This window comes from Phascolarctos cinereus, unplaced genomic scaffold, assembly GCF_003287225.1.
Source record: "Phascolarctos cinereus isolate Bilbo 61053 unplaced genomic scaffold, phaCin_HiC Scaffold_5;HRSCAF=322, whole genome shotgun sequence".
Lineage (NCBI taxonomy): Eukaryota > Metazoa > Chordata > Mammalia > Diprotodontia > Phascolarctidae > Phascolarctos > Phascolarctos cinereus.
Genome location: NW_027555958.1, coordinates 36,116,677 through 36,140,231, shown reverse-complemented (window position 1 = coordinate 36,140,231; position 23,555 = coordinate 36,116,677). Strand labels below are relative to the sequence as shown.

At 47.1% G+C, this 23,555-nt stretch overlaps 1 protein-coding gene across 12 annotated transcripts in view; it reads right to left on the bottom strand.

The window, feature by feature from the left end:
* Positions 1-750: 750 nt before the first annotated feature.
* The window catches only part of NF1 (neurofibromin 1), a 248,319-nt gene continuing 225,514 nt past the window's right edge, over positions 751-23,555 (bottom strand). For 11 of the 12 annotated variants that reach the window (XM_078154810.1, XM_078154812.1, XM_078154816.1 and 8 more), the window contains 2 exons: positions 21,146-21,362; positions 751-4,451 (listed from right to left, as the gene is read on the bottom strand). In XM_078154810.1, coding sequence (XP_078010936.1) covers positions 4,309-4,451; positions 21,146-21,362 — 360 coding nt within the window. In that variant the 3' untranslated portion in view covers positions 751-4,308. The remainder of the gene's footprint in view (positions 4,452-21,145; positions 21,363-23,555) is intronic. The other variant, XM_078154813.1, reaches the window with a different exon arrangement.

The window sequence follows — 23,555 nt, the reverse complement described above, 5'->3', positions numbered from 1 at the left end:
CAAACACATGGGTGGAGGAGTTAGCCTCAAAAGGAAGAATGAACTTTCCTCCGAAGCAGAAGCAAAGGGCAAAGGTCAGGACACACTTCTCATCGTTGACAATTTATAGCGATAGTTGATTTATGTTGGATTATTAGACCTTTTCTCTGGGAAGAAATTCTTTTCCAAAGCTAGATTCTACAGGGAATATCTGGAATCTGAGCAGTGACAAGAGGGCCGACTTCCTCTGAAGAACAGGATACTCATTCCTCTGCTTGTGGGAATATGCCTAGCCGTTAGCAGGACACTAGTTCAGGGTGGTTTCAGTACACTGGAATAAAACATTCTTATTTTCAGTCCTAGAGAAACTCTGTAATCATGATGGTTGTATTCCAGGAAACAAAACAAAACATTTTGTCCAGCTGTTTACTTGTGCCCAACAATTTGTGATCCATTTGGGGTTTTCTTGGCAAAGAGATTGCAGTTGTTTGCCATTTCCTTTTCCAGTTCATTTGACAGATGAGGAAACAGAGGCAAACAGGGTGAAATGACTTGCCCAGGGTTACACAGCTAGGAAGTGTCTGAGGCTGGATCTGAACTCAGGAAAATGAGTCTTCCTAACTTCAGGCCAGGCACTCTAGCCAGCGCACCACCTAATGGCTCCCCAAATGCATTTCCTTAAAAGACGTTTCCTTAATGTTCCCTAAGACAGACCAATACAAAGTCAGTGTCGGGCACTTCAAGAAATAAACTAACTTCCCACAGCTCCAGGCAGATTGAATTTACATTTTACTTCAAAAAAGGGGGGAATACATACATGAGGAGGAAAATGGAGGTAAAGAACGACAATTATCTGAAATTGTGATTTCTACAATTTGACCTAGAATTATCGATTTTGTTTCAGCAGCTGTTTTCCTGCTGCTGTAGACTCACTTGCAGTTATTAACAGGATTGTAGATCAGGAAACATTGTCAGAATTTAGGCCCCAGTGGAAAGAAGAGTAAGTTATCATACAACAAGGTGATTTTATAGTACACAGCATTTTCTTTTAAATGATGTAACGTAATTGCAAATTGCAAGGAGTTAACAATACTAACACGAGAATAATCAACTTTGTGTTATCCATGTACAGCAACTAACTGCTTTACAAAAAAAGCAAAATAATACAATATATTGTCACATGTATTTACAGTGTAGTAAATATACTTTTCTGTCAAATTTTACACAAAACTATTTACAAGTGAATATACTGCATTAAAAAAAATGTGGCTGACACTAAGAGTGACTTTTTGGTGGTAAGTCTGTTGCATAACATTGAATAAGACATGCTTCATTACATCGGGATGGGTGGAAGAGTTAAAAAAAAAACCTTCTAGAATAAAAACAGAAAAGCCCTAAAACCTACAAATCAATTAGGAATAGAGCCCTGGTGGGAATTCACAAAAGCTCAGTCCCTAAACCAAGTGAAATATTTCTCATTTATGGAAAATAGGGGCATGCACATGAGAACTGAGCCATCGGTTTAAGAGGCAGATTATGTATGACTGAAATGACTGGTTTACTGTCTTTTTTTCCCCTCTTAAAAAAAAGGGCAGGAAAAAACCCCACAAATGATACATGATGGGTAACATGCTCTGACACTGAGATATTCAGATCCTAGTGTCTGGTACAAAAATGTAGCCCTAATTGTGGAGGGAAGGTGAATGGGTGCAAGACAAAATTACAGACTGTTCATGTTTGCTCCTTTCAAAAACTCAAGTTTTCTAGAAAAGTGCAGGTTTGCCAAGAATGGCCATTTCCAACCTCCATGGTTTAAATTTCCTAGGATATCTTAGTAGGTCAGGAAGGTGGACTTCCTATGTTTCAAAGAGGGGCAAACAATTCTGACTGGTGCCATGCTGATCATTATGTGAGGTAATCAATCCAAATGAACCCCCCAGGGAGGCAAAGGGCTTGGTTTCTTCAGGCCTTGGAAAATCTGCTCATGGAAAAGTTGAATGGATTGAAAGCCATCATTTTCAGTAGTAAAAATGACCTTAAGAAATTGTTCGGCTTTTCAAATTCCCATCACTGTGTTCATCAAACAAAGAAAGGATTAAAAAAAAAGATGGAATCAGAATGACTGAAGGTTCACAATGACTGATATTCCAAAAGCCAAGAAACGAGACAAGCATTCGACCAGATTCACTGGATGTGAGGAGGTGGTTTGCGAGACCCAAGACTCCAAACTGATGGCAATGTTGGTCCTTGGCACAGATTACCGCTCTATTCCGAAGGCTGGTTCTGTTCTTGTAGCATCCTCATGGGCTCTGGAGCACTGGAACCATTACAATTCTACTGCAGCATTTAGAGAATCGAGATTTTTTTTTTTAAGTTTGGTTAATTACACAAGTTTTCAACTTTTCCCAAGAAACCTGTCAAGAAAATTATTAATACTAAGGGGTTTTTTTGTTTGTTTTTTTAATTTTGGCAAACCATTTGCATATTAAGTTTGTGTTCATCTTTTGTTTTTTCCAGGATTGTAAACAAATTTAAAAAATTAAGTTATTTCTGAATATAACAAAAGGCAATTTATTTACATTAACATATTACATTGTTACTGTGTGAATAAATGTGGATTATGTGTATATTATTAAAATCGGAACACTTAATTGTACCATTCTTTATTAATTTAGCTGTGGAATTTAGTTTACTGAAATCCACTAATGAAACAGTATTACAGGAAACTCCTAGGTCCTCTCCCTTCCCCTGCTACTTGTCTTCTTCAAAGTCACTGATAATTTATTTACCTCTAACTGAAGGGAAAGCAGGGGCTGGAAGCTGAATCTCTCTCGTGCATAACATCCAGATCCCTGCCCACTGAGCTCCAAGGACTCTCCGCCTGTCTCGCAGGCGCCTCCAGGTAGTCATTACCCGGATCATATCACAGCTGAAACATCGACGCTCCAACCAAACCCTTTAGCACGGCACAGCAGCATCTCATGGTTCCCCCTTGGTTACTCTGCTGCAGGGTTGCTAGTCTTTTCACAGTGATTAAATACAATTTTATCTTATAAAACCCAAGTGTTTGACTAGTATGATTCTTTTTTTTTTAAAGGCCCAACAAATTCAGCAACACATCTTACTGTGAAAAATATCTAATAATATGCAGCTACCAGGAATTTGTATTCGACAAAGTAAGATGAAAGAGAGCTGGCTACTTCCAAAATTAAGTACCGTTTCATTTGACTAAGGGGAACTCAAGATGTCTAGGCTTCAGTAACCCTTTGCCAAACCAAAGACCTACCAAAAAAATGACCTCTCTGGCCACGCTGGCCTCCTCCATCCCCCATGACCCTGCCTGAAGTTATTTGGAGAGCAGAGGGAAGAAAGGAAAAGCGTGATCCCCACCAGGCGATCCATCATCAGTGCTCACAAGCCGAGCTTTGAGCACATCCATGATTTAAAAAAGAAACATCTGAGGGAAAAGGGAACTGGTCTGGACAGCCGGGCTGGCACGCGGGTCTCGGTGGTCACAGCTCTGATTTTGGTAGAGGAGAGATCCCCCCCACGCTTCACCCCTGTAATTATTGCTAAAGCTCCGCGTGTTCATGTCTCACTGACGTTCTGTGAAATGGGACATCCCCCAAAAGTACCTTTTACAATTCTGGCTTCCAGGGGGAAGTCACTGAAGCCTCAGCCCGGGACCCCTCCAGCTTTGTGTCGTCACAAAGAGCCCACAGCTCAAAGGGAGGTTGAAGGGGCTGCAGATGCCATTTCTCCCCGAGCGTCCCTAACCCTTTACTCTGTGAGACAAACGAGAAAGGAAAGCAAGGCCAAGACCGTGGGACGAAGCGGTTCTAACGGAGGGATGGAGATGGTCGTCTCCCGGTAGGGAGGCTCCCATTCCCCACTTCCCAGATGGTTTTCTCAAGTTATTCTGAAACACTGACTCAAACCCACCAAGACCTGCCCCGAAGTGGGGGAAACAAAAGGAAAAGAAAAGAAAAGGCAGCATTGAGCTCGGTGACTGTTTCAGAAATTGATCATCTGGCCACGTGGATGATGGGTGGAGAGATGAGACAAGTGCAGCATTGCAGCAGGGGCAGGGGAGCGTGTGTGTGTGTGTGTGTGTGTGTGTGTGTGTGTGCGTGTGCGCATGCGCGCGTGTGTGGAAGTTGAGGGTCAGTCTGGGAAGGGGGAAGGAGGCTGACAGTGAGTCCTGGGAGGGGGAGTGATGGGGGCGACTGATGGTCAGTCTGGGAGGGTGGCGGCTGATGGCGAGTCCGTGGGGGGGCCGTGGCAGCGGCACTGGTTGCTTTTGCTTTTTAAAAAGGCAGGGACGAGGCTTCACACGATCTTCTTAATGCTATGCCGCTTGAAGCTGCCCGCACTCCTCTGCTTCTGGACTTGGCTGGCGGAGCCGTGGCGGGTCCTCCCGCTGCTTGAGTGCCCTGTGGTGGGGGAGAGCTCCACGTTCTCCTTGTCGATGCCTGCATAAACACAAAGGAAAGATGTGTTTCAATCTGTGTGCTATCGGACACAGATGTCACTGTCCAGCAGAGCTTTTGTGGTCTCTGCAGCATCTTCAAGACTGTGTGGCCAGTCCGAAGGGCTGACCACTGAAAGCCTCCTCTTTCAGGACGTAAAGAAAGGATGGGATCACACAAAACTAGCCCAAGGAAAAGGAAGCAGAAATGCTGCAGTAAGAATCCAGAAGCAGCAGGCCAAGGTCTCCCCATGGCTTCCAGCAGAGGTCAGTTTTCACCCAGCCAGCACTCTCAGGCCCCATGCTCTCATCACTCAGGTCCACTTTTTACAGAGAACACGCCCCCCCATGCCACACTACAAATCTATTGTTTCACAAATCAATTTGTTTGAATTCCATAGCCTTCTTCTTCCTCCCCATGTTTAAATTCCTCTAAAATGTCATTTTCCAGAGGAAGTCTCTTCCTTGGTTCCAGGCCTTTGTCCTTCCCATCTAAAATGGGCAGCCCTTTATCCCACCTGGACACTGGCCAGATAATCCAAGGGGTAAGGGCAGTAAGCCTCCTAAGTCCCTCTTCCAATGCTACAGAATCCAGTCAAACCTACCCACTGCTGGACTAAGGAGAAAAAACAGACCTCTAAAAATGTGTTAGACTCTCAGCCCTCAGCTTACCCTCAAACTCAGGAATCAACACAGAAACAACCTAATCATTACAGCACGGGCAGAGATCAGTCTTGCAGCTATGTGACAAGGGGTTGGTGTGCATATGGGGGGGGTGCAGGGGGAGGGGGGGAGCTAAGAGGGAGGCAGGGAGGAGAGAGGGAAGAGGGGGCATGAGAATGGGAGAGGAAAAGAGGAGGGGGAGACAGATAACTAAGGTTTTGCTCAGAGAACAGAAAATATTTAGACTTCAAGATTTTACATGCATCCTAAATCTTGATACTATCAGATGACCTTATCTTTGCATGCGAAGATTAGAATATCATGCTTTATCAATCCCAAAGACAGGTCGATTAAAAGCAACAACTGAAACTCTGTACTGCAAAGGCCATCTTCATGTTGTCCTGCCTCTGCAGCTCATGACAGTGGCTAACACCCACACTTGGCTCACAAACTGCATGTACATATGGAAGTATTTATTCCACAATCATACTTTTGTTTGGGGCCTAAGAAAGCAATTCTTCTGTGAACACGCTTTGGCCTTCTCCACCTTAAAAGCAAGCCTTGAGCTTTCCTGTCTGTTATGTCCTTTACTTCCCCTTCACTGTGGAGATGGGGGTTACTAAGTTCAGATTCCAGGGTTTCTCACTTGTCTGGAACCAAGTCTCTGCTGCTAACGTGCTGGGTAAGACCAGGAGAATAAAAATGATGACAAAAAAGCTCTCCTCAGCTACAAAAAGGTGAGCCCTGACTCCCAGGAGAAAGCACGCCTTCAGTGGGACCCCAGCGGAGAGGAAGTGGAAGCTCAGTTATCCCCAGAGTCCTGGAGCTTCTGCACAGAACTGTCTCCAAAAGATGACAGCCTGGGGGGCAGCTAAGATAGAGCACCAGTCCTGGAGCCAGGAGGACCCGAGTTCAAATCTAGCCTCAGACACATAACACTCACTAGCTGTGTGACCCTAGGCAAGTCACACTGCCTAGCCAAAAAACAAACAAAGGATGGAGGCCTGTTCACTGTAGTTGCCTCTCCCTTCCAAACCCAAGTAGGAGGTGAAAAGCCGTGGTCCTATTTTCTCTCTAGATCAGCACTACCCTCCAGGCCCAATGCCTCGTGGTCACAGCTGATTCCTCCTGTCCCTCAGTGTCCCCTCACCCCTGCGTATCAGGGTGGAGACACTGAGCAGCCCGGATATCCTTTCGTTCTCGTGAAGCTGCAATTCTTCAGGATCACTTACCCCTGTCAAGTTACCCGATAGAGCTTTTGTTTATTTGAATTATGTTTACCCACATTTACTATATGCATGTAAATATGCCATTACTTACTATTAAAAATGAATAAAATTTAAAAAATATTTATCAATTCATTTAAATAGCAATACAACAATTATAGGTTAATGTAAATATTGTTTGAAAAACAACTACATTATCAAAAAATTAGTGAATAAAGTGGTATTGTTTTAAATTTTTGTACATTTCTTTAAAGTCTGGCTTAACAGAAGAGAGCTGTATTCTATCTGCTGCTATATTCAATATGCTGCAATGAGTTTTTTTTGGTTGAAGTACATGAAGAAAATCCAACCCCATACACACAGTTAGAAAAGTGAAGAGTGTTTTCATAGGGCAATGGCTGTCTTGGTAAGGATTAGGGATCACTGGGGGAGGTGGGGGGCCTTCTTTGATGAATGCTAGTAACAGCACGATGCTTTTCTCTGCCTTCAACCAGAAGGATGAGTTTCAGGAAAACAACTGTTCAGGACCAACATTTCCACTTGCTGCTGCCTTGTTTAAACAAATAAAAAACCATAAAACTGACCTTTGTTTTGCTTTCTGTAGAATTTTGTTTTTATCTCCTGAGCCCCATAACTTATAAGCAGAAAAGGGCTTGGGTCAAAGAGAACCCTTGCGTGTCTTTAAGTGAAGAGACCTGGATTTAGAGGATTAACTAGTTTCTAAGAGACATGGCAAAACGAGTCTGAGCCCCCGGCTTTTCTTCCAGATCAGCTTGGTATTTGCGCTTCCTGCCTCTCATTTAGCGCTTCCTTTCCACTCACACCATCTACACCTCCCGGGTCAGAGCCTCATCACCTCTCGCCTGGACCAAACATAGAATCAGAGTCTTCTAAGCGGTCTCCTGGCTTTCCGTCCACATGCCAATCCAGCTGCCAAAACACCTCGCCCAAGGCCCGAGGTACAGATAGGTCAGACCCTGTCGTTCCCCTGCTGAAAAGCCTTCAGTAGGCTTTAGAAGAATCCCCACTTGGGATCCCAGACACCTTCCTGAACTTGCTCAGCATTCTCCCCGTCCTGGCCCAATGAGGCGGGTGGCTCTTTCCCATCTCCTGCCTCCATGCATTCTCTCCATCTCAGAGAACACTGCCTTTTCTCCAGGCTCGGCTCAGGCCCTGTGGGCCCAGGAAGCCTTCCCTGATTCTCTCCCACCTCCAGTTTTTAAGACCATCCTTCTTGGTTCACCTATCCCATAGGAGAACTTCAGCTCCTTGTGGCCTCCCTAGTGCCCAGAACCAGCAGCAGGGATTTGATGACTCCCCAGTCATCCTCAGGGCATAACAAGGCCCAATGGCAATGGGTCTCTTTGAAACCTAATTCTGGGCCAAAGTGTCCAAGAATGAAGTACAGAACAAAAGAAATGACCATAAGAAACCTGGAGCAGGCTGGAAAATAGAGGCCCTGGGTTACAATTATCACTATAATTACACAAAAACGTATTCTGGAAAAAACTCCAAAGACCACACGAAAAGATATTAAATCATAGCTGATTCCTGCAGTGAAGCCTCTGCTATGTCTTGCACTCCACCTCTCTCAGATTTACACACCGTTAGATCTCTACAGGATGGGAAGGACCCCCAACTGCCCATCCATGAAGGAAGCGTGGGCTGCAAAGGGTAGAGATGAGTACTGATCCCTGCAACACCAGGCTCAGAACAGGCACGGCTTTGGATCACTCTGGCCAACAGAACGCTCTCTAAAGTTCTGCAGCACGTCCTTGGGGGAAAGTACTTTTGGCAAAGTGAACTCCACGGGCAGAGCCCTTTAAGCAAAATGACTGAGGCTCAGCAGGATTCTCTGAATAATGGGGGTGCACTGGCACTCTGGTCCACTCTTCTGGGACCACCCTAAATTACTTCAGTGATCAACCTTCCAGGCGGTTATGACCATGGAGGAGAGAAGCTGACAATGGTGGATTTTTTTTTGGGGGGCAGGGGGAAGCTAGGTTTTGTTTTTGTTTTTTTTTCGGTCATCAGTTTTGAAGCCCTGTGTTTCAGGGTATTATGGGGGCTCTGGGTAGAATTGAGTTCTAAATAATCCATCTGCATTGGTCACACACTTTAATAGATGAAACTATTTCTGAATATTAAGAAGAAAAAAACCCCCCAAAAGACTCTGAAATATAAGAATTTGTTTATTTTACATAAAACCTATTAACTTATTACCTAATATAGGTTTTAAAAAGGAAAGATTCAATCTTTATTCTAACAAACTGAGATGTGAGTTAGATGATTTACTAGAAGTCAAATAATAGCACTCAGTAGATAAACATTTATAAATCACTTACTATGTGCCAGGCACTGTGCTAAGCACTTGGGAGACCGGGAAAGGCAAAAAACATGGTCCCTGCCCTCAAGGAGCTCCCATTCTATGGGCAGAAACAACATGCAAACGACTATGTACATACCAGATCCACACCGGAGAAATGGAAAGTCATCTCAGAAGGGAGGGGCTGGCCAAAGGCCATCTGCCCAAGGTAAGACCTGAGCTGAGTCTGGAAGGAAGCCAGGAGGCAGAGGAGGTGTGGGATGGTGTTCCAGGCATGAGAGGCAGCCGGTGCAGAGACACAAAGTTAGGAGATGATGGGGCCAGTATGAAGGGCAGCATCACCGGACCTCAGAGTACTTGAAGCGAGGAAGGGACCAGGTCATGAAGGGCCTCCAAAGCCACAACAGAACTGAACATGTGGTCCTAGAGGTGAAGGGGAGCTGCTAGGGTTTATGGAAAGTGTGCGGTGGGCCAGAATTCGACCTGAGCTTGGCAAGAGCCCTCTGCCAGCTAAGTAGAGGACAGCCTGGGGAGGGCTAAGGGGCTCCCAAGAAGGGTGCTGTAGTCATCCAGCCATGAGGTGGGGGGGCCTTCCAGGGGGTGGCTATGTGGGTGGACAGAAGGGGACATAGACAGGAGATGCTGTGAAATGACAACACTTGGCCAAGGACTGAGCATGGTGAGAGTGAGGAGTTGAGGGTGATCCCTTGGTGAGAAGCCTCAGTAACCAGGAGGAAGGTGAAGCTCTGAAGACAGTGGGGTCTGCGGGGGAAGGTTTTTGGCCTGGATTTATGGTCAGAGGGTCTGCTCCCTGTGACTATGGGGAGGGGGAGAGGGGAACCACTTGGTTTTACTGGACCGTGTACCTTTTATTTAAATGAAGGATGGGAAGAGCTTAGCTAGAGAAAGCTTGGTCACCTGTACACGACCCCAAGCCTATCCAACCTTGTGCGATCGTTAAAAAAAAAAAAGTCAATAAGGAAAACCAAGTAATTTAAAAGACTGCTTCTCTAACTTATAAACACAATTTAGCCATAGATTTCAATGATGCCAATACGTGTGAGAGTGAGTTCCCTGATTCAGATCAAAAGCAGCAGCAGCAGTGATGGCCAGAAGAGGTCAGGGGAGCCATCCTGGGGCTGTGGCATCCAGACGTGGCACAGCCAGTCTGCTGGGATGGCCCCATCACACACCCCCTCATGCCCTCCTGTGCCACCTAAGTGTGTGCATTTCACTTATGTTCCTCTGAAATGACACTGACAGATAGGCACGAGGCTCAGCAAACATCGTCTTAAGCTGCTCTGGAGAGGAAATAGAGCTCATCTCTCTTTCACACATTACTATGAAACACTTCAGTAAAAACTGCTTCTTCTAACACCTGCCCGAGACCCTATTGAACTGGAGGAAGGGGAATTCTGGAATTCTGGAAGGGAGTGGTCATCTTGTAACCACACGATTCTGGGGGGTAAGGCATGCGTGGGCAGAGAGGAGCTTCGGGGGGGGGGCATGCAGAAACGGAGGGGAAAGCAACCTAGGGCAGTGACTGAGGTGCCAGTGTTGAAGCTGGGATGCCTGGGCTTCCACTCAGCTCCGTGACACAGTGCCCATGGGCCTCAGTGATCTGGGAAGCAGACTGACTCACTAGTTACCTGTGTGATCACTGAGCACTGCCAGGCCTTGGTTTCCCCATTTACAAAATAAGGGGATTGGTCTAACTGACCTCTAAGGAACCTTCCAGCTCTCAATCCACGATCCAAATCCTTTAACATAATAACCCACTACTCCAACCACCGAACCTTTCAAGAAGGAGGGGGGAGGGGAAGGAAATTATAGATCCCACTCATCTGTCTGAGACCCTGAGGGAAATAAGAAATGGTGATGCTCACTAAATAGGCGGTGTGGAGGAAAAACAACCAATCTATTCATCTTTTCTTAACTAGGAAACTCTGATCTGGCTTAGAATTTCTCTGCCATCAGCCCTCTGTCTCTCTGTCACACCTCATACCTGTAACGGATTCAGTGTGCATGCCTGGGTGGTACCGCCTGGAGACCTTCTTAGGGCCTCCAGATGAAGCTGCTGAGCCCTCACTCTACCCAGGGATAAGCCCCACTCTGCACTTCTGCGCCCCCGACTTGCCAAGCAGGGCTGTAAGAGCATTGTTGCCTAGCTGCGGGAAGCCCTGTGCCCACCAGAGCAGCAGCTGATGCCCATGCCTCGTGCCCAGGACCAGCGTGGTTCAAGCAGTACCTCGTGCAAATATGATGAAAGGAAAGAATACCTTGAGGAGGAGGCAGCCACATGAAAACTGCAGATTTAGAGCATGGCAGAGAAGCTTCACAGGCACAGAATGAGAGAAAAAAACACAAGTGAGTCATGTTCATGAGATGGATTTTAGGGGTGAGATAGAATGAAATGCAGAGAAACACGATCCAGTCTCATGCTCTGGCTCCAATGTCAAACTAATCATTCAACATGGAACTGTGTTCAAAAACACCGGTCTGTAAACAAATGGCACAGTAGGTAAGTTTTCTACAACGAAGGGCTATGACATTTTAATCCAATAAGCACAATTAAAATTAAACGAAAAAGGCAAAATCACCCATCGGTCCAGCAAACAATTGCTCAAGAATCCAATTAGGGCTGGAGGGTCAAGATGACCCAACCCAATTGTCATTTATCAAAATCACCAGAAGAATAAAAGCATTCCTGAGGTTTGTTTCCTGGGATCTTTCAAAGGGGAGTGAAGATAGGTTTTAGGAAATGCATCAGATGTGGGGCATTCTCAGAGCACAGGTGATTCCGGGAATTTCCACATGGACCAGCCCCACGGCTCTGGCACTACTAGCCGGCCTGTCTGATCTGTGTGACCTAAGCCAGGAGGACGCACAGGAGGAAAGGGGAGAAGGGAATGAAGACGCTTGCCCCAAGCTTGGCCCCACAGTGGAGGACCTGGAATCTGATACAATAAGCACCCAGGCTTTTCAATAATCGTCTGGTATTCCGGTTTTTGAGCGTGACAAACTCTTAAGCACATGCTGTGCCCAGCTGGCTTCCTGGTCATTAACTGCTCACCACCAGAAAACCTGCACCACAACATACCTGAGTTCTCTGCCATTTTAAGGAGTCAGTTCTCAGAGGAAGGGACAACACTAGAATAAACCAAATATCAGAACTGAACACCAAACTGTCCTTTTCTGGAATCAAATTCTAACAAAAGCAGGCAGGTGAGAAAAGACAGCCAGGCCCTCTGTGACATGCAAATGGTCCAAGGTGGGAAGACCCCGATTTCTTCCTCTGAGTGCTTATTTCAAGAGATTCATCCCAGGAAGGGCCCTCAGGGGCCCCTTAGGTCAGTCCAGACCTGACCAAGGCGGCCTTCTAGCACACCAGTGGACGAGTGGCTCTTCCAGGCTCCCCTGACGGGCTCCAGTGCTGGCGAGCCCACGACTTCTAACGTGTCCCAGTTCACTTTTAGATGGCTCTCCTCATAAGGAAATTTCCCCTTACGTCAAGGCCCAGATCTGCCTCTTCCTTGCTCCTGGTTCTGACCTCTGGGGTAGAAGAAGCCGACTCCCTCTGAATACCTGAGGAGGGTCACCACGCCTCCTGACGGCTTCTCGTCTTCAGACCTCACATGCCCACACTGGTCAGCTACCAATCCTCGTGTGGAATGACTTCAGCAGCCCCTTCTTTATGATTAGCACATTGCTTTTCACCAAGAAAACACAGCCAGAAAGCACATCGTCCTTGAAGAGCACTTGGTTAGGAAGCGTCCAGGGGCAGTTTCATATTCCCCCCTCTCTGCCAATTTAGGCAATTGAGGAACTCTCCAGGCTTTGCTGAGCCAGGAAAACATGAAAGAAGAAAAGCCAACAGAACATAAGGCCTTTGAGGGCAGAAATGATTCTTCCACGCTGTCTTTGTGCTAGCCATTACCAAAGTGCCTCTGCAAGAAGAAAAAGCTTAGGAAATGCTTACACAATGGCACCAGTACAGACCACCAAAGAGAGTTTTTCTTTTTTTTAAAAGGTATATTCATCTTCTCTGTCTCTGTCTCTCTGTCTCTCTCTCACACACACAACACACCCCTTTGTCCCACAAAATTCTCTAACACCATAAACTGCACAGCAGGTGTTTACCTGCCTTGAGAGAGGTGGGATTCTCTACACTTGAAATTACAGATTTAGTCCAAAAAAAATTCTGCATACACACATACACACACATTCTACTCTGGCTAGCCAATGTATTTTAACCTAGGCTATGCTTGACAGGCAATACTGTGGAGTGGATAAAGAGCTGGCCTTGGAGTCAGAGTGATCTGGGTTCAAATCCTGTCTCTGGTCAGACTGTCTCTTAGTTTTGTTTTTTTTTTGGCTAGGCAATGGGGCTAAGTGACTTGCCCAGGGTCACACAGCTAGTGTCATGTGTCTGAGGCCAGATTTGAACTCAGGTCCTCCTGACTTCAAGGCCGGCTCTATCCACTGCGCTACCCAGCTGCCCCTGTCCCCTCGTCTTAAAATGCTTTTTGACTACTTGACCTTGGATAAGTAATGGAAACTCTCGAGGCAATGATGCCAACGTGCTTTAGCAGAGCAGCATCTTCCCTGAAGAGCGCCTTCCATCAATTTCATTGCAGATTCAGTCCCAAAAGGGTGGAGGTACTTAAGAAGTCTGCACCAGTCTCTGCTACCTACTCCCCCACCTCCAATGAACTCATGAATCACAAATGAAATGTGACAGATTCTCTCTGCTGACTGCACCTGCAAAGACTCTCCTGCTGCCGTGAGGGCGAGCCAATAAAGGAGGGGCAGTACCACTTGCAAAGACTGCTTAGGAGGATGCACGGCACGGGGCGCAGGCTCTTCCATCCAACTACCACAGAACGGAGAGAGGGCCTCCAGAGAGGCCAGTTCAGGAGCTGCTTCTGCAGTCTCAGCACTCAAGCTTTGGAAAGTGGCCACAGCCCTGGACCGAGGAGATGCTGACACCAAAGACCTCAGCTGTGCTGAGTCAGCATCTGCCTCTTCGGCACAAGCCAAGAGAGCTTTCATCTCAAGCCCGGTGCTCGAAGCCTGCAGGAGAGAGGGCTGACGGTGCAGGAGCCGACGTCAGTCGGGGCTCAGGGTTTGGCGGGCAGAGGACAGGAGCGTGAGGGGAGACTGGCTGGTGCTGGCAGAAGATGAGACAGCAGAGCAGGAACCCCACTGGCCCTGTCACTTAGCCCAACCTGCCCTCCTCATCTGGAGTTCCTCTCCGACATGGTTCTAAACTTAGTCCTGGGTGGGGACTCAGGGGTCACCCGGTTGACATTTCCAACCTTGCGTGCTCATCGGACAACTGCAGACAACAGAAGGACACAGAGAAAAGAGACAGAATCTGCATGGAGGTCCTGGCCAGCATCGTCGGGCAGACGGGGGCCCCGTGCCCAGAGGCAGGGCCCAATGCTAGCCATGACACCGTGGGTGGGTGGCCAAGGAGCCCCAGCCTCGTCCTCACAAAAGCAGGCTGCACACCATTCATACCAGTGCTCCACAGGGCTGCTGCTGAAAAGCTGCCCTGGAAACTTGCCGGGCACCGTGAAAATTAGGGATACTGCCTTACACAAAACGCAACCAAGACTCTTGAGTGATCTGAACCAGCAGCTGGAACGAATGACTGCAATACAAATGGAACGGACAATAAAACATGACCCTGTGACTCCCACACTCAACCAGCGGCTTCCTACCGCCTCAAGGACCAAACGTGAACTCCTTTGTTTATAAAACCTGGCCCCAACCCACCTTTCCAGCCTCAGTAGACTTGAATTCACCTCCCACCCTCGCTTGATCCCGCCACACTGGCCTCTTCTCTGCTCTGCACACACAACACTGTCTCCCACCTCCGTGTCTTTGCACTGGCTGGGCCCTGTGCCTGGAGTGCACAACCTCTTTATCTCCCTTCTGAGCCTCTGTCTTTAAGACGCAGCTCAAGCAACATCCTCGACCTCAAGGGTGGGGAACCTGCTCCGTAGGAAGTCTTTTCTGACCTGCCTCCCCCACTGCTAGCGTCCTTCCTCCCAATTACACTATAGCTGGTGATTTTTCCATATGTGTATGTATTCACATCATACTTAGGCTGTATATATTTCTGTATCTACTTGCTTTCTTCCCCTATCAGACTGTAAGCTTACTATGAGTAGGGTCGGTTTCCTTATTTTCACTTGCGTCCTCAGTGATACTGGTGGTAGGAGTGGTGGTGGTAAGCACTAGTAGCAGCAGCAGCAGTGGTAAGAACAGAGAGCTGACACTGATCTACTCCATGGCAGGCACTCCAAGGCTAAGCACTTTACAAGTATGCTCTCATTTCCTGGTATACAGAAGATATTATATTCATTGTGTATACTGTTTTCCTGGCTCTGTTCACTTCACTTTTCATCAACTCATGAAAAGCTTTCCTTGCTTCTCTGCATTTAACACTGTCATTGCTGTAGCAAATTCCATTATGTTCACTTTGTCGAGCCACTTGCCAACTGATGGGTCTGACTCTATGTCTCTGACCTCGCTGGGTTTATCCCCAGCAGCGGAATCGCCAGGTCCAACGGCGTGACGTCGCAGTCACTTGACAGGCCTAACTCCAGCTTGCTCTCCAGACCGGGGGAACCAAACACAGGGTCACTAACCCCTCCAATGGACCATTCTCCGCTTCTGTCATTTCTGCTCATTTGTTTGGTGTGAGATGAAACCTGAAGGCTGTTCTGAATTTCATTTCTCTCGTATTAGTGACTTGGGAACTCTTTCACATGGGTGTTAAGAGCATGCAACTTTTTCATCCTTTGACCACTCACCTACTAGGGAATGGCCTCTGGTCATCAGTTTCTGTGAGCTGTCTTTATATCTTGGCTACGAGAACTTATCAGAGATATGTGACGCAAGGCTTTTCCCTCAGTTGACTACTTCCATTCTAGCTGCATAAATTTTGTTCAGGCAAATGATATTCAACTTTATGTAACCCAAACAATCTATTTTGTCTTTTGTAAAACTCTTTATTTGGTTACGAATTGGCCAGGTATATGACTGGCTCCTCTTCTATTTCTTATGATTTAATATTCAGGACACATAACCGCACTGAATTTTCAGAGGAAGGTGGTGTGAGATGTTGGCTACAACCTAATTTCTGCTAGAATGCTCTTTGCAGTTCTCCCAGCACGTCTTGTCAAATAGGACATTCTTTCCTACAGTGTGTTTATATTGTAAGCTTTACTGAACGCTCGCTTAGTTACTTCATTTATTTTTGATTCTTCCTTGTCTAGTATGTTTTACGGGTTTAACTGTTCTATTTCTTTTTAACCAGCAACAAATAACTCTGATGCTTACTCCTCTAAAACTAAGTGATGCTTATTTCTTTTCTACCTTTTCTCCATTACTTCCCAATGTTCTCAATCTTTTGTTCCCCACAAAGGAACTTGCTATGTTGTCTAGCTCTGTAAATTTTTATTATATTGGCACAGCCCAGCCACAAGCACTGAATATCATTAGACCTAGTTAAGTTGTAACTTCTGGATATTCTATGCCTTCTGTAGTTCTTTCAAATGAGACTATCTTTGTTTCTTTTATTGTCTCGTGGATTTTACAACTGATTTATACTCATTATATTATATATATTACATACAAATATAATTATATATGACATATATTCATGCGTATATATAACATATGATACACACACACACACACACACACACACACACACACACACACACACACTAACTGCTTATGACTCATTAAAATGAGGGCTGGAGAATAAGATTTCCCAAAGCCACGGTTGATGTCCAAAAAGCAGCTGAGCATCAATCACCAAAAGAGTACCCTGCGCCTACACCTGCATTCTGAAGATGCTGACCCATCATTAGGGTTCTAAGCAAATAAAAAAAGATTTTAAAGCCTCTTGATCAGCCTCATCAGTTTACCGGTATCAATGCTATTTTGTCATTGAAAAAGCCCCAGAGCCCAGAAGAGCTGGTAAAAATAAACCACCAATAGATTAAGAGTAGGAGTCACAAAACAGGCATACCCTATAGATTTTCTAATTGTTGGTAGACTCCTGGCTTTTTAATGCAAGCTACTGAAGGCAATATCAAGGAAGTTCTACAGAGGACAAGGATTGCTTGCTTTAACATAAGATACTGGAAAGAGTTTATGATGATAGGCAGTGTCCTGACCACGAGCCCAGAAACCTGGGCTGCAGCCCCAGGTCTGCCACTAACCAGCTGCGAGTATATTTAGAGATCTTAATGCAAGGTAGAAAATCTGAACTCATCTCATCAATGACCTCCAAGCAGGGGCATGTTAAAAGTCGGTCGTGAAATGTTCAGTGTGAGCATTCATACCTCGGAATGTGACGAGTGCTACAACCCAGGGTTTGCCTTCCTGTTCTGTCGACTGCCTAGACTTAAGAAAGTGATGGAGACACTGTGAATACTGCAGCTGAAACCTCAGCATGTGTCCAGTTTGCATTTTTCTGCAGAGCGGGTCATTAAATGTCGGCCAGCACACCACTGTCTCTGTGGTCTCTTTCACCTGTCAGTCTAGAATGAAGGCTGGGTAGGACACAATCCATGACTAGTAGAATGGCGACAATGAGGGGGGTCCTGGCATTTATGCCCTCCACTTGAGAAGGAGGTTCCACGTCAGTGAATGTGGGGCAGGCCTGTGCTTGGGGTGCCCTCAGCCCTGTGGTCCCTATGAGGCTACATAGGAGAAGTTATATGAAAGAAGCTGTCCCAGGCAACCATAGACGAAACAAGCTGCTCTGACCTTCCTGCAAGTCTAGCTTTAGACAAGCCTGCAAGGTCAGTTCTAGTTTGACAACTTTTTTTTAGGATACAAAAAGCCTGCTATTTGCTTTGTTGGGGGTGGAGGGGAGATGAAGCTGCAGACTCCCCCCATGGCCACATGTCTCTAGGGCACAATCCTGTCTCTGACTTGTTACTTTAATTGTAATGTTAGGTCCTGTGTTTTTAACTCCAAGGAAGGAAAGGGACAAGTGTTTATCAAGATGTGGGGAAATTCATCAAGAAGGGGCAGAGACAAGGTGCAGAGTGCCTGGGGCTGGCTTAGTGGAGGGATAAACAGGAGTGATATCATGCTGGAAGCATCTCCTCTGTGCCCCAACCCCCACCAGGAAGAAAGCAATGAGTTGGTGAAATAGTCCACAAATCTGGCACCAAGGTGATGGGGAAAGCCAACTAGTCTGTTACCTCCTCTCACTCTGCTAAACACAGAATAACTAAGCAATTCCTGATTTGCCTTAATTCCATTCTCAACAAAGCCAGACAAATTAAATAGTTTGGGCTCGATTCTGTCCAATCTGGTTTGTTCATTTCTTGTTCAGCTGTTTCAGTCACATCCAACTCTTTGTGACCCCATTTGAGGTTTTCTTGACAGAGATACTGGAATGGTTTGCCATTTCCTTCTCCAGGGCATTTTACAGATGAGGAAACTGAGGCAAACAGGGTGAAGCGACTTGCCCAGAGTCACACAGCTAGTAAGTGTATGAGGCTGGATTCGAACTCGGGAAGCTGAGCCTTCCTGACACGACTCCATATCCAGTGCTCTGTGCACCACGGCGTCACCTAACAGCCTTCTATGTAGACACACAGTTCCTTCAATAGAACGGAAGGTCCTTGAAGGCAGGGACGATTCATTTTTGCCTTTACTTACGCAGTACTTGCCATGAAGGCATTGAACTAACACTTACTGAGAGGCTCACGGTATGTGTAAAAAATGGGAAGATAGCAAGGGCTCCAGCCCAGGGTGCCAGTGTGGGCATGCTCCACATAGAGCAGGTGCTTTGTGAGCATTTGCTGAGCTCCAGGGCAGCGTCACAGACGGCTCTGGTGCAGACCCAGGAGGAGACATTCTGACAGTTTATCTAGCAGCCTGATTTTCTCACTGAGCTGCATTGCTGACTTTGGAGGCCAAAGGACTGCACACACTTTGGGGCATGACTGCAACACAAAACTTGAGTTTTAAAGGCAAACAAGGACCTCTGCTCCACTGTGAGCACAGCTGGAGCGTGGGCAGAGGAGGGACATCAGGTAATGGGGGTGGGGCAAGGCAGGGGACTGGGGTAAGGCACCACGCCGGCTCTGAGGTTTCTGAAGGGCTTGGCCTAGTGGCAGTCGTGGGGAGTCATGGGGAGAAGCCGACAAGAGGCAGAGAGGACAAACTTGTTAGTTATCAGAATCATCTCAAAATGGAATGGACCACCTTGGAGAAAGTCGGCTCCCCATCAAGGCCAGGCATCAGGAGGTGGGCTACATGGATGTGGGGTCCCTGCCAATGTTCTGACTGGGAGCAAGGCTCAACCCCTCTGAGGGGTCTCTTCTGTGAGACATGGGGCTCAGAGAGAGGGCCTCGAAAACTCCCTTCCGGCTAACAGTGTCCTTTCTAAAAAGCTTTCCGATACAATAGCAGTGACTCTGGAAAATCAAATGTATTTCATCGCTTGTCACATTTTCATTTGCTTTGATAAACAAAATGCAATGGTCAGAAGCAGCACAGTGAAATGGCCCACCCACTGGGCCATGAGTAGATTCAAGAGGCAAGGAGGGCACTAGATGCCCCCTGTTCCTGGGGGGTGGGCTGGGGTGGGGGTGTGTGCAGAAACAAAGTAAGCCATGTATACTTTATAAAGAAACTTGATGAAAAAACCATCTCTACTCTCTCCTCCCTAGCATCACAGGAGTGCGCCCATACAAAAGGACACAAGCTGGCACACCCACATCTGGATCTGGACCTGTAAGCTTCCTTCCCCAGACGTGCCTCACCTGCAGGGACTGGCCCAGGGTGACCCCACCAGGACAGGGCCTCCCGAGGCGAGCCCCACTCTGGCCACTGCCATGCCGGCTCTGGTGCAGAGGGACTTTCAAAGTCTCCTCCTCGCCACACGTCCATCTCCTTCTGTGGCTGCCAGAGCTAGGAAACTCTCCCACAAACAACAGGTGCCTCAAGGGTCACCCGGCACCACCTGTCTCTTAATGACCAGGTCCTAGGATCACATCACACTAATTTCCAAGTGCTGGAATCCCACCCTTTCCATGGTTGCTGGGGAACGAGCCACAAAGACACTTCCAAATATAAAGCTCATTCTCCTTTTAGCAACAAATTCCTGTAACTTGTCTCTGCCTTTAAGCACCAAAACTTTTTAAAAAATCTAGTAAGAGCAAAGGTACCTGAGATTAACCAAATTTAGCCATTTGGGGGAATCATTTCTTCAAGTCCCTGTTCTCTGAAATCAGGACATAGCCTTGATGACTATTTCTCACTGTTAACGCCAATTGCTACATCATGTTGTAACATGGTCCTGGGTCCAAGCCCCGGGCTGCTCCACGCATGATTCTCCTTGCCACGTCACTCCCAGCTATTATGATTTTGGATGATTTCAGCTTTGGTGTTTCGTGAGAAGCGCAGGGGCTTGCCAGGGCTGCCCAGCCAGTATGTGTCAGGAGCAGCAGGCCTTGAACGCAGGTCTGGCGGACACCAAGGCTGTCGCTGTCACTGTCTCACCCCTTCCCCCCACCTCTCCCACCCCAACTGTGGTTTCTCAGAGCCTGAAAACCTCGACTCTAGAGTCAGGAGGCTCCCTGTGCCAAGAGAGCCCAAGGCGTGGAATAAACCAAAGAGGTGTTAAACAGCTACTTTCCTTAGCAGACTTCGTGGTCCTAAGTGACCAGAGGACAAGCAGCCACGTCCCTGTACTTGATTTTTGAAGTCCTGGGCTGATCATGTCACCCTCTGTTAAAGACTCTACAGTGACTGCTTATCCTCTGTCAGGCCTTCCAGGCCTTCCCAGTCTGCTCTGCCTTGCCCTTCCAGCCTTACTGCACACCTGGACCCACCTGGGCCCTCAATGCATTCTGGGCTCCTGCCAACCAGAACACTGGCCATGTTTTGTGCTCTCTGTCCCCAGGGCCACCCCCAGCCTTTCCTATCTTCTATCACCAGTCCAATAATGATGTCTTACCCTTCAGACCCCCAAAGCACCTTATGTTGCAAATTTTAATGCATTTCTGCATTACAAAAATCCCTTCCTACTATGGACTGTAAGTTCTTATCCAAACCATGTAATTCCCTATGATCCTCTGCATACAGTAAGGGTTTAATACATAAATATTTGTTGAACTGAGTCTCTTCTTTTGCAAAACTGACTGCTTGCCTGCATCACAATGGTCCAAGGACAGCATCAGTTCTGCTATAGGCTGTTATATTCCTGCCTGGGGATGGCTGTGACCAGACAAACCCATTGGCATCCTGAGAACATGCTAACATCCATCTTCACGTTACCTCAGTGGTAAAGGCTACATCTGCAAAGTAACAAACTATAGTTTAAATCAGCTATAATGTCTATGCAAGTCTGCCACAAACTGAAATCAAAGAAGCACCTGAAACATTCTTGTGTCTGACCAGTATCATTCAAACTTCCTCAAATCACACTTTACTTACCCGGGGAATGCTGGGAAGTTGCCAGTGAGGTCATGGAGTTGGAAAGGTTGAGATTAGCAGTAATACTAAGTTGGCTCTGCACTGCGGGAGGGTAGGGAGAGGTGGGTGTCAGCAGAGACTCCTCACTGGCTTCCTCATCGATTCCAGGCAGATACGTGTCGATCAAGGCATCGAGAAACTTGACGATGAGCTCGGCATAGTCTGGGATCTGTGTCTGCTGCAAAGGGAAAGAGGAAGCCTGCGGATCCATTCTTGTTTGCTGCATAAAGCCTAACTCACTATCATTTACAGAGAGCTGTGGGGATTTGGCCTAGTTTGGGTGCCCATTACATACACAACCCCATTTCCCAGGAGGGCAGAAGCTCCGAGGCCTGATCAGAACTCCCTCCCAATGTCCCCTTCAAGGGGTCACACCTGGTTTCCAGGCTCCCAAGGTTGCCCAGGATGCTTTTTTTTTTTTGCTTTTTTGGTGAGGCAATTGGAATTAAGTGACTTACTCAGGGTTACATAGCTACTAAGTGTCAAGCGTCCGAGGCCAAATTTGAACTCAGGTCCTCCTGATGCCCAGGATATTTCTGAAGAATGTTAGAAGCCAGGGGGCAGCTAGATGGTGCAATTTATGGAGCTTAGGCTCTGAAATCAGGAGGACCTGGGTTCAAATCCCACCTTAGACCAAACACTTGGCACTTACTAGCTGTGTGACCCTGGGCAAGTCACTTAACCCCGCTGCCTAACCCCCCCCCAAAAAAAAAAGAGGTTGGAAGCCTTTCCTTAAGTCAGGTCTAAAATTCTCTGCCATGAACATACAGTTCTGCATAGAGTAGAACACATCAAGGTGCTCATTCACATGACAGCTCTTCAAACACATATGTGAGGGATGCTCTGAGGTTGGTGGTCTCTGTACATCCTCCCCCCAAATGTCCTCTGCCTGAGGCCCTTCAGCTGAAGGGAACCATCCTAAAATGGATGTGGCGGCTGCACACTGACCAAACAAGAGTCTCCAGATGGGGCTGGAGATGGCAGTCCAGTGGGCCCTGTCATCTCCTTGTGGAGGGTCCCAAGCCCTCTGAAGCCAGCTCCAAGCAGCCCCCACATCTATCTGATAAGACATCTGACCCTGCCTCCCCTCCCCCAGCTTGTACTTGGGAAGGTGATTCTCTGAAATCCAAGCCTAAGACTTCTAATATCATTCTCTCTGGCCCCTTGCTCTTGGCTGCCAAGATCTTGAATTCTTACTGTCTGCTAGGATGTCATCAACAAACTGGATAAATATGCCATCTCTAGATCACTGACAAAAATGTGAATGAATGAGCACAGTGCCTGGGAAAACCCATTAGAGCAAGGGCCCTGAAACCAAGTTTTTAATAAATATTTTGATACCTGTGTTTCAATATAAATGGTTATTCTGTGTATTTACTGTAGATCTTTAAAAACATAATTCTGAGAAGGGAGTCCAGCCTGGATCTCAGGTTCCAGAACACAAACATGGGGAAGAGGCCTGCACAAGAGGGTCCAAAGGTTTCCAAAGTCCTTTACAGACCACTGTCTCACTGGGGCCTCACCACAAGTTGGAGAAGTGAGGGTCAAGAATTTTGAAGACTCTTGGGCTGATCTGCCCAGGAAGGCAGGATTTAAACCCAGGTCTTACTGACTCCTAGCCTAGAGCTTGAGCCTCCCTCTTTGACCCTTCCTAGCCCCTCTCCAATCCTGGGCCATCTTTCCCGTTCTCTGGGAGCCGTCCCAGATTCCCGTCAGTGGCTCAGCAGTCACAGCTGCTAATGCAGGCCCAGGCTCTAATTAGACCCTTGGATCTAATGCATCTGGGAGGTGGGGACTTAGGTGTTTTGCTGTTTTTAAATTCTGATAACTGTTTTTCAACCTCCTTGATTTCCTTTGTAATTCCGTGTTATTTGATGCATGTAACAAGACCGTTCAGAGAAGGGGTCTGCTGAGAGGCTTTGCCGGGATGCTGCCTGAAGAGTCTCGGGACACCAGGCAGGACGAGGAGCCCTACTCCAGGCCGGCTGGGCCAGCTACGCATCATCACCAAGGGCTGGCGTGCGTGCTGTCTTCACTAGCTCTCTTCCTAGCAGGGACAGCACGTCCACAGCAGCGTTTCTGTCCAGTCTTTTCCAATGCAAAGATCATGTTTTTGGCACAGAAAACAAAAGCAGAACAAAGAGCTGGCAGGGCCGCGTCCTTCATTATCAGAGCCCCACCCACCCTGAACAGCGTTCTCATCCTCTTCTCCCTAAGAAAGCTTAAACACTGAGTGGTCCGAAGGCCTCTGAAGCTACTAGATGAATTTTTCATGAGCCAAAGGCTGCCTGTTCTACATCCTGCCTCCTTCTGAACAAACGAGCAGACGAAACCCACCTCCGGCTTCTCGCTCTCTTCACAGATCAGAGCC